The following is an 11,830-nucleotide window of genomic DNA, read 5'->3' on the forward strand; positions in this document are numbered from 1 at the left end:
GAAATTGAAGCAACACCTCCCCCTTTACCTTTTGTACGTGATTCATGTTTATAACAGTAATCTTGGGGTGTAGACTCATTTAAAATAATGTAATCATCAGGTTTTAGCCAGGTTTCTGTCAAACAGAGTGCATCTAGATTATGATCAGTGATCATATTATTTATAAAAAGTGCTTTCGTAGAAAGGGACCTGATATTCAATAAGCCAAGCTTTTTTATTTGTTTATCCATATTGCATCTGTTTTTTATTTGTTGAACCTCAATTAAATTGTTGCTCTTANNNTTACAGCCATAGAGGGGATTCAGAGCATATTACAGTGTCTGACATTGTGCTTGCAAGTTCACACCACCTCATCGTTATTTTTAGTGATCTCCCGACCGGCTTAAGTCAAATGACTAGTGCCGGGCGGAAAATCTTACTGTATTTATGTTTAGCATTAGCCAAAACTTTAAATTCCAAGATGTCGCACTCTGGCTCCCAGTAAACATTGGACTACAGGCTGGTGTCTCGTATTTCACCTGCATAAATAGAATCGCCAATAACTAGAGCACTTCATCAGGTTTCTCAGCGGGCGTTTCACCGTGGGGGGGGGAGAAGCCGTTTAACAAGCGGATCGGAACAGAAGAGTGGTGTTTAGACCCACCCACTATGCCGCCACAGTCACCCAGTTGCCCCCTGCTGCAAAGGCTGTTACCGAACCAACAACAATGTACAGGACTCCTGATTTTGGGACGCATCCAAAGTTGTATCTAGAGCCCCTCACATTTTACCGTCCCTGCTGTGCTTGGATGCTGTTCTAATCTCTGAAATCTTCTCTGTCAGCCTAACTATTTCCCTGCATTTATCACATATGAATCTCTCGTCGCTGACAGAGAGAGATAAACTATACATGTGGCAAGCAGTGCAAATAACAATAGAGCAGCTTCATTACTCACCGCATGATGAAAGATTCTTACCACAGTTGTTTGAGGAACCTAGAAACCGAGAGAGGAAATAGAGAGAGAGAGGAGAAAAAGAAAATAGCGAGTAGGGCACAAATGGAAATGTTAATGACAAGCTAATCATTAGTGTTAACGTGATGCAGGTACACTGCACTCAAGGATTTAAAAATAAAAAGTGAACTATCAAATTAATCAGATTAGATTAATAAATAATATCAGAAATATGGTGGGAATTGTGTTAGCATTTTATCACTCTTTAAACAAGAGAGAGAGTGATATTAGGATAAAAAATTCTTAGAGAAAAAACAAAGCTACACGGAGCTATGATCACAAAACAGCAGCAAGGCAAGCAGGAAAAAGGAATAACACTGTCCAACAACGACACCCGCAGGTAGGAGGCAGAGAGTAGTACAAGAAGAATTATAACAATGTAGAAAGCATTCCCGATAAACACAATGAACGAATAAAAATATAAAAGGACATTGAATATCTGTGCCAGGAACAGGTAACACTGTTGTAATCATATCACATGTTTATTATAAAATAAAATAAAATAAAACATCATCTAGAATGATGAACATAAAATATGTTGAGATTAAGACTAAAAAAACAATGTTCAAATTTAAGAATTTTAGGAGGAGGAACAGAGAAATATATTAAAAATCAGTATACTAATCAAGAATCCTTTCCAGCTCTTCTGGATCTGATGTCATAAACCAGAACAACAAAAGCAGCGACAGCAGCCATGCCCACCAGAGCAGAGAGGACCAATCGGATCACAGCTTCAGCAGAATCACAATCGCAGACAGAGTCTGAAGAATCGTGGACATAATCTGAGGAATAATTACATCAAGCATGAGATCAGCTCAGTTCCGCTTAATATCAGTTACAGCTGTTTCTATTGTCATTGGTTTAAAATAGCTTAGCTTATCTTACTTGTAGGCTATAGTATCATTTCAATGTATAATTTTAATTCAAATATGTCATTTTTTTTTTTTTTATTAAAACATTATTACATTCCAGATTTATATTTAACTTTTAATATTAGATTGTTTGTAAAATGCTCCAAATTTGATAATAGGCCTAATGTAAGTGTTAAAATATGCACAGCTCAGTTAAATTAATTTTTTTTTTAATTGATGCAGTCGTTTTAAATGAATATACAAAGCCAAATATTTGTTGAATTAACTACAACATTAATGACAGAAAGTCTGAAAGAGGAGCACATGGTTTATCTGTAAACCAGATTCACATGTTATGGAAAGGCCTGTCATCATGTAGAGGTGTGCCATAAAATGTTTGGTAGAAATTAATACAGTTGATGCAGGGAAGGCACCATCAGCCAGAAAAACATAACATACTATTCAGGAAAGAAAAGTTATATTAATCAGGAAGCATTGTATTATAGTTTTTTATTTTTTATTATTTTTTTTTTTTCATGATGTATTGTTACACTGTCAAAAGGACCCCCTTAATGCTGTACTTCACTCCCTGCTTTATTTGACAGAACAGATCACAGTAGAGAGAAAGGACGAGGTGTGCACACACTCAACAAATTCAGGAAATTCACTCCAAAGATTAAACAATCAAATTCTGTTTAAAAAAAGCAAAGACTGCTGGTAGATAATTGGATCTTTAATGTGGCCCCCCATAGGGAGCTGTGGGTGTGTACTATTACACTGTGGGAGAGGAAAATGTCATACAATAATAAACAAATAAAAAAGTATTATTTAAAAAAGACAAACTATAAAGTGCATCAATAAATGTGTATGTTATATTAAATAAATAATTATTTGTGAAGATAAGCAGCACAACTGAAACTATAATTGTGACTCACCAAAGACAGTAACATTGAATCTGTATGAGGTCTGTTTCGTGCCATTGATGGTTACTTCATAAAGTCCAGTGTCTGTGGTTGTGGTGTTTGTGATGATCAGAGATCCAGTCTGAAGATCCAGCTTCAGTCTGTCTCTGAATTTCCCATCAAGAACATCATACAAAGAGAACATGCCATACTTTTTATAAATGTGAGCTATACGAGTCTCTGGATGTCCAAATGTCCATGTTATCTCATCATCTGTCTGTAGTTCAGTGTTAGTCTGTAGAGTGACTGAATTTCCCTCCATCACAGATAATGACTTCACTGCATCTGAATCAGCAAACGCACCTTAAGAACAAACAGAAACAGTATTTGTCACAGACTTATGTATTGTTACACTGTCAAAAGGACCCCCTTAATGCTGTACTTCACTCCCTGCTTTATTTGACAAAACAGATCACAGTAGGGAGAAAGGACGAGGTGTGCACACACTCAACAAATTCAGGAAATTCAAATGCAAAGATTCACTCCAAAGATTAAACAATCAAATTCTGTTTTAAAAAAGCAAAGACTGCTGGTAGATAATTGGATCTTTAATGTGGCCCCCCATAGGGAGCTGTGGGTGTGTACTATTACACTGTGGGAGAGGAAAATGTCATACAATAATAAACAAATAAAAAAGTATTATTTAAAAAAGACAAACTATAAAGTGCATCAATAAATGTGTATGTTATATTAAATAAATAATTATTTGTGAAGATAAGCAGCACAACTGAAACTGTAATTGTGACTCACCAAAGACAGTAACATTGAAACTGTATGTGTAATTGTGACTCACCAAAGACATTACTTCATAAAGTCCAGAGTCTGTGGTTCTGGTGTTTGTGATGGTCAGAGATCCAGTCTGGAGATCCAGCTTCAGTCTGTCTCTGAATTTCCCATCAAGAACATCATACAAAGAGAACATGCCATACTTTTTATTAATGTGAGCTATACGAGTCTCTGAATGTCCAAATGTCCATGTTATCCAATACTCTGTGTGTAGTTCGGTGTTAGTCTGTAGAGTGACTGAATCACCCTGCATCAATGACTTTACTGCATCTGAATCAGCAAACGCACCTTAAGAACAAACAGAAACAGTATTTGTCACAGTCTTTTTTAGGTAAATAGATATATGCTGAAATGCCATTCACAAACAGGATCAAATTAAAAAACTGAAGATTTCAAAACTGAAGTCTTAGTAATGTGCGATAAATAGCAGACAGAGGTGAGGATCTGAGTGCGAGGAGTATTTAAACTACTTCTGTCTGTGTGCATTGAATATATTTAATACATGAGTTTCACAATTTGAGTTGAATTACTGAAATAAATGAACTTTTCCACGACATTCTAATTTATTGAGATTTTTTTATTAGCCTACATTCAAAAATAATGCCTGCAGAGATTTGCTTCAACCATAATGTTTCCTGATATTATAAACACAGTTCTTAGTTTCTGTCCACAACAAGTCCTCTAAAGTTAAGGCTATGCGTTTAGGCTATAAAAAACGTCAATCCAAAAACAAATGAATTTAAGGTGAAACTGCTGTCTACCTCTCTCATTCAGCACAAATCCAAATGTTTACATATTCACGATGCATCTAAATGCTAAAATATAATTTATTATAGGTCACGCGCCTCTATGGCTGGAGCCCTACTACCCCCAACCCCCAACCCTAGGTGTCTGGATAGCACTTAAGGGGTGCTGGCACTGGAGGGTGAGCTTTGGTGCTGGAGCTGACACTGGAGAGGCCTCGGGCTGGAGCTTGCCACATGAATTACCGATGGGCTTGCCACATAAGTAACCGGTGGGCTTGCCATAAGAACTGCCGAAGGGCTTGCCACGGGGGCGGCCGGCTGACTTGACTTGGGAACAGCCAGCTGACTTGGGTGAGCCACGGACGGCAGTGGGCTTGGGTGTGCCGCGGATGCCAGACTTGACTTCACAGCAGCCAGCTGGCTGGTTCTGGCTCGGGACAGGATGCTCTCCAGACACCAGAGGATTCCTCCCTCCAGCTTAGTCCTGTGTTGTCTGGGAGCTCCACAGGGCAATGGTAGTTGGCCCTGTGCCAGAACAGCAAGTTTATGGTGGCGTCATTGAGGGCCGTAACTGCGCCGAGCCTGCAGAACTCCCAGGATTACTTGATAAAGGGGAGATCTAAGTAAGCTAGGCAATTTCCATAGCCATGGGGAAAAAACGGGAAACAAAAAACTACTCAAAAAGCTGGAAAAAACATACTTGAGGAAAAGACGCTGCTAATTTTTTGGTTTGGGTCCAGTATTTTGTCATGACTGCCCTACTGTGGTACAGACAATGAGACGAAGGAGCGTGGAGACCAGGGGTCTCATTTATAAAACTCTCTGTAGATTTCATCCTAAAAGTGTACATATGCACAAAAGCTAGATTTTGCATATGCACAAAGGTTTTCAGATTTATGCCATATTTATGCCAGAACCTGCACAAAAATCACTTCATAAATCCCAGTCAGGGGAAGATTGTGTGTACGTGCATCTCCACCCTGACTCCTCCCAGAAATCACCCTATAGGGAGCTTACAACACCTAGTTTTACTATGCATAACCTCATATGCATATCATTTCCATGCATATTCCCATCCACATGACACCATATTTAACACCATTAAAGATACAAGACATTAAGGAAAAATGAGATACGGACTATAAATACCATTTGTGCCATACACAATTTTTATTGTTAAAAATCATCCAGTATCCTTGTTATGTTTTAACATAAATACATACAAATAAAAATCCATAAAAACAAGGTGAAAGTGTATGTATTTCTGTTACTTTAATTTTTATATTTGTAGATGTCTGTAAGCCTCTCTAATACGGTAACTTTCGTTTTAAACAATTCAACTAAAATTTTTATTTATGCAGTTTTACTGATAATGTGAACATCTTTTTAGCTATTTGTAGCCTATATTTATTGCAGTGTAAATAGAATTTACTTTGAATCGGTGCATCACTGACAAAGTAGCCTATTTTAAAAAGAAAACATGCAAATTACTATTTTCTTCAGGTTGTATCCTTCAAATACAGTGGTATTTTTCATAATGTTGTGGAGATGCCTTCACACGGCATCAATACCTACTTGCAGCTGCAGTTGTACAGTAAGCTATTATCACTGGACCTATTCAAACCGGACAATGGACCGTTCGACCACTGAATCCAGAAGTGTCTGCCATAAAATCGAAGTGCGCATCATTGATCATTGTTCTCGCTAAAATATTTCCACATAGCATGAGATCTGCAGTTTAGTTTAAAGAAGAATTATTGTTCACCTATAGCACTGCTCACTGTCATTAAGACAGCATGCCACAGGAAAAATGATCAAGCGCATTCCACTATGTCTAAATTCTGCGTAATGACTTTATGTATTTTCAGTGCTTATCTCCATTAATGAGAGTGGAATATTTAATGTAAATGTGTATATCAAAATGAAAACAGATTTTAAAATCGTTGCTTACTTCATTACTTTTCTCACGCCAGAAAAAAAGGGTGCCTACGTATGGTCTAAAATGTCCGTAAGATGTGTACATATTTAAGCCAGGTTTATTTTTTTTTAAATCCCGATATGTGAGTGGAAAATTGCGTACGCAATTTCTATGCCTATTTTGTGCATACACAATGTTTATAAATAATACCCCAGGAGGATTAGCATCAAAGCGATTTTATTTATGGAACAATGAGGAACACAGGCAGGATCACACACATAGACACATACAGTAGGTAAACGCTCAATACCAGACAAACTTTAACTGCAATGACTGGGGCTTTTAAACACAGGATAATAAGGGACTAAGGAGACACACCTGAAATCAAATTAACAAATCAACATGAGGACGAAAACTGGGTCAGCGGGAGCAAAACACACACACAAAATGGAACAGAGTCTGACAATAACATTGGTAGCTCTCAACAGCTTTCATTTTTAAAAAGTAGCTCCTGAATGAAATGTTTGGAGACCCCTGAAATGTCTACAACGGACACGACCGCTATTGCGGCGTGACCACAACGGCTTGACATTGTCTAATTTAGCATGGCCTCCCTGCTGCACTAATAGTAGTAAGGCTTTTTTCTGTGTATACATATTCTTACAAGTACAATTTTATCTGTATTATTTGTGTCCCCTTCAAAAATTTGCTTATGAGAATTTTTGTTTATTGTCCCCCCAACTGTTAGATGAAATTTACGCCCCTGCATACGTATGATTCATAAAAAGAACGTACATACAGAAAACGCACGTACGTGTCTCTTTCAAATATAAAATCTATAAATCACAAATTATCTTGAATTTGCACGCAAATGAATGGTTCCAGCTCTCTGCCTTGTAATTAATGACTCCTAATTAATGTCATTAACATGTAAAAGTTCACCAGTCATCATACAAATTCTTTAATTTAATTTAGAACACCGAGCTGCAAGAGCAGCTTACATTTTCAAAAACCTGCAGTACTCCGAAAAGAAAAAGTGCGTACATCTGCTCAGACCTAGTCTCGCATAGCCAGACCTTCAGATTGAAGGTCTGGAATGTATGGCAGCTTTCATTGGCCAAGGCCCGCCCATGAGGCCGTTTGACCGGCATGTCTCATTGGCCAAGACAGTTTGTTTCGTTCATCGTCACGTTTCGAGGCGTGGAAATGTCACCACAATAACAGACCAGTGTGTAAAACTCTCTGACGTATTTTTAAGATTATATGCCGTGAACTTTAAGTATTTCACATACTTTTGAAAATCCAGCATTTAGTTGATCCTGATAAGCACTCGTCGTCACAGACACAAACACGGCGGCTTTCTTCTTTCGTGAGGGGTTTGGGGCCACGGTATCTTTGTTTTCCAACGTTAAAGAACGCAACACATGTCTCGCAGAAGTCCTGTAGAAATCAACCAATTCAATGACGACTTTGACACTCCTGAAGTGTTTCCAATTTTGTATCCCATATGCATCAGACATTTAGCCAACGGTCCGTGATGTGAAGCTAAGCATTTTTAGTTTTTACAAATATAAGCGCTGGCATGGATTTAAGCACACACACACTCTAAGATCAAATCTGAGCTTACGCATGCTTTATAAATGAGGCTCCAGATCAGGGAGACAATGTTAGAGAGCTCATTGGAGGTATAAGATCTGAAGTTGCGGTGCTAAGAGCAGAGATTTTGTCATCTATCTCAGCAGTAAAAACGGCATTGCTGGAACAAGAACAATAACATTCATTTTCATATGGGATATGGGAGGCGGGAGGTGGGGGTGTCTGCAGGTATTTGTAGGACCTGTTGGTTTCTTTTTTTAAATCAGTGCAGTTATATTATCTATCTCTTATCTCTTATCAAATGGCCCAGTACACTTTACTTTGAATGTATACAAGTGCTGTATCTCATGATAATATGTCCAAGCTTAATAAATCTGATTTAACTTGGAACATAAAATGCATGAACAATGTTATCAAGAGAAATAGGTTTTTTTTTTCTTCTTTTCTTCTCATTTGCACCATTTAAATGCAGGTATTATTTTCTTGCAAGAAACCCACATGGTTAATTCAGATGCAGTTAAGGCGGGCTTGTGGCTGAACTATAGAGGGTGTCACCCCAATAATTAAGATTCTACTATTTAATTTTCTTTGTTTAATCGTACTGAAAAAAAAAAAAGCCTTGAACTCAAGGATGCAACGCGTCTGGTATTCCGCATCATACTTCATCTCTTTATTTTAAGCCGCTCGCACCACACGTTCATTTTCTTACGGAGTGAAAAACATTGCAGAGCAGAGAGGACACAGACAGACAACAAGCTAACAGACAAGACACAGCAGGTCAATTTTGATAATTGGAAACAAAAGTCTCAGCCTTCAAATTCTGTTAGCTTTATTAATAATATAGTATATAATATATCGATTAATGGTAAATTTCAACATTATTTCAACAGTAACTGAGGGTGCAAAAGTGATGTTGAAAAAATATCACTTTGTAAAGTTGAATCAATGCTATTTCCATTGATTTATGATTGAAATCTCAACATCATTTCAATATTAATTCAGGGTGCCAAAGTGTTGAAAAAATATCACTTTATAATGTTGAATCAATGCTATTACCATTGATTTGTGGTTAAAATATCAGTATTGCTTCAACGTTAACTGAGGGTGCAAGAGTGTATTGCTTCAACATTAACTGAGGGTGCAAGAGTGATGCTAAAGCAATATTATTATGAAGACCAGCAGCAGATGTAACACTGTAATTGTGACTCACCAGAGACAGCAACATTGAATCTGTATGTGGTGTCTGTCATGCCTTTGATGGTTACTTGATAAAGTCCAGAGTCTGTGGTTCTGGTGTTTGTGATGGTCAGAGATCCAGTCTGAAGATCCAGCTTAAGTCTTTCTCTGAATCTCCCATCAAGAACATCATATGTGGAGAATCTTCCAGTATATTTATCGATTTGAGCTATAGGAGTTTTTGGACGTCCAAAGGTCCATGTTATCAGATCCTCTGCCAGCAGTTTGGTGTTAGTCTGTAGAGAGACTGAATCTCCCTCCATTACTGACACTGACTTCACTGCATCTGAATCAGCAAACACACCTGAAAAACAGTCAGATAAAGATGTTTAATTAACTTTATGAAGATTTACTAAAGTAAACTATTTGAAATCAAAATTTGTAATGAATAATATACAAATAACATGACTAATTAACTGCATCTTCGTGGTCATTTTGAATAAATCTCTTTTTTACTGATGCAGGAACTTTGAGCTCCACAACATCATACACAGAAAACACTTTTACTTCAGATAAGAATCACATTGTGACTGAAACTAAAGCTGCTGCTGTTTGAGCTTCAGTGTTTTTATATAAAATACATTTAGAAAAAACAAACATTTAAAATATATATTTTAAATTCACTGACCAGACTCCACAAACAGAACCAAATTCTGTCAAACATCTTCAACAGTTTCATTCCACAAATATGAAAAGACAAACTGGCTCAGTAATGAAAGGACAGTTGAGGTGATGTGAGGCTGCTCTGTAGTAAAGTGATGTGAAACTCCACCGTCAGCTAAATAACTGTCTATTTATTCAGTACTGTTGTGTGTGACTGTCCAGCTCTTTTGAGCTAGAGTATTGTTTCTTCTGATTTCAGAGTTTCTCTATTGGTGTTATGTTACAGGAACAGATCACCTGCTAGAACTGTGTGTATAAAAGTGTTCTCTCATATTTTCACATGACGTTTTGTATGGAGTGGAACTCAGAATGATAGGTTCATATAAACAGGAGAGAAAATTAAGCCGTCAAACTACTGTCAGATACACTTGACCACATTCATCTAATAATAAACATGCTGATGTCGAAGCTGTTTCTTAAGACAACAGATCAAACCACATTAGTTATTAAGAAATAACTGAGACACAGATGGCGCCAGATGCATTTTTATGAATCAACAGAGCACGAGTGCGCGCCTAAACCAAAAATGTGGTCTGAAATACAGCACTGGCTATGGACGACAGCGAATATTAGGAAATACTTGAATGAAGCGGTTGACCAATCATAATAGAGTATTCCACAAAGCTGCATAATAAACACTAATACTGGCTCTGCTGTACCTGAACATGTGTGACAGAGTTGACTGATGTCCAGATGTTGAGTCTGGTTACGGATGGGATTGTTGATCACACAGCTGTAGCTGTTTTTATCTTCGCTGTCTATGCAGAGTCTCTCAAGTACCTGTTTTCAGCATTGCTGCTAATTTGACGTCACATTAGCTACAGGCCCCGCCCACAAAGTTGACAGAAACTGACGTTTATACATTGTACCACCCTGAGCGAGTTCACAGCGAGCTGTACATTGCTGCACTGATGAGAATGTCTCCCAAGTGCTTTAGCTTTTCTGTAGCTGGATGCTCTCTCCATTTACTCCTGAAATCTGAGCCGCTGCAGACAAGAGGTGGATTAATTTTGTTTTTGAAGAAGATGCGCCCTCAACTCTACTGAAATTTGTTTATGTCTGCGCAAATCATTTACATGGACTGCTTTGTGAATGATGGTCAATGTAAAGCAGTTTTTGCACAAAAGTTTCTCCTGTAGGATGGAGCAGTGCCAACTGTTCGTGATCCAGCTACACCTCCGAAGAAGTAAATATCACGCATTAGTTTTCCAAATTGCCTTTCTGAAAGACCTTTTTGGCACTCTGTAAGGCTAATGTTGCTAAAGCTACCATTGTCTGTCTTTTTTAACTGATGCTGCCTTCATGTGCTACCAGAATGATTGTGAATAGGAAAGTGGGAGTTAAAATTGCATAAGAAAGCAATGTAAAGTCGACCGCTAGAATTATTCATGCTCATAATCACAATTTGGGCTTATAAATTTTGTAATAGTATGCAATGGCACCATGAGTTTTTTTTTTTCCTCCAGGCTAGCACATAGCTATCCTTGGATAACTAGGTTATAGGAAAAGGGACATAGTGCAATTGCCAAGACCACCAGTAGTGGGCTGTCTGATCAAAGCCCAAAGAGGGGAGACAGTTCTGTCCAGACAAGGGCTCAAGAAGACCACTACTTAAAATCCTTAACAGGGGAGCAATCATCAAGTTCAGATAGTTTATAAGAAGGGGCTCACAGTAACTGAGCTAAAACATAGCCAAGAAGGAAATAGATGCTGATTCCATTTGCCAGATGCTGATGTCTCCTTCAGACAACTAAGTTGGTGAACCATGGTTACATGCATAAGCCAAGACATTTTATTCAAAATCACAACAAAGATGCTGTTATTAATCAGTTTTGTTTTTCTCTAACTACGCATAAACGTTGTTTTCTCAAAAACACAATCATGTGCATACAGTACATGCTATTTACATATTACTGTAGCCCAGTTTGTACTGAATAAAGTGTTTTCAGACTTTAGGCATGTATACAGGTGCATGTCACTAAATTAGAATGTTGTGGAAAAGTTCATTTATTTCAGAAATTCAACTCCAATTGTGAAACTCATGTATTAAATAAATTCAATGCACACAGACTGAAGTAGT

General features: G+C 37.7%; 1 protein-coding gene across 1 annotated transcript in view; it reads right to left on the minus strand.

The window, feature by feature from the left end:
- Window positions 1–1,237: 1,237 nt before the first annotated feature.
- LOC109102199 overlaps window positions 1,238–11,830 on the minus strand; it is an 18,085-nt gene continuing 7,492 nt past the window's right edge. The window contains exons 2-5 of the mRNA XM_019115531.2: window positions 9,062–9,391; window positions 3,556–3,879; window positions 2,779–3,108; window positions 1,238–1,774 (exon numbers count right to left, since the gene is read on the minus strand). Of these exons, the coding sequence (XP_018971076.2) occupies window positions 1,617–1,774; window positions 2,779–3,108; window positions 3,556–3,879; window positions 9,062–9,391 (1,142 nt within the window). The 3' untranslated portion in view covers window positions 1,238–1,616. The remainder of the gene's footprint in view (window positions 1,775–2,778; window positions 3,109–3,555; window positions 3,880–9,061; window positions 9,392–11,830) is intronic.

This window comes from Cyprinus carpio, chromosome B22 (assembly GCF_018340385.1).
Source record: "Cyprinus carpio isolate SPL01 chromosome B22, ASM1834038v1, whole genome shotgun sequence".
Classification (NCBI taxonomy): Eukaryota; Metazoa; Chordata; class Actinopteri; order Cypriniformes; family Cyprinidae; genus Cyprinus; species Cyprinus carpio.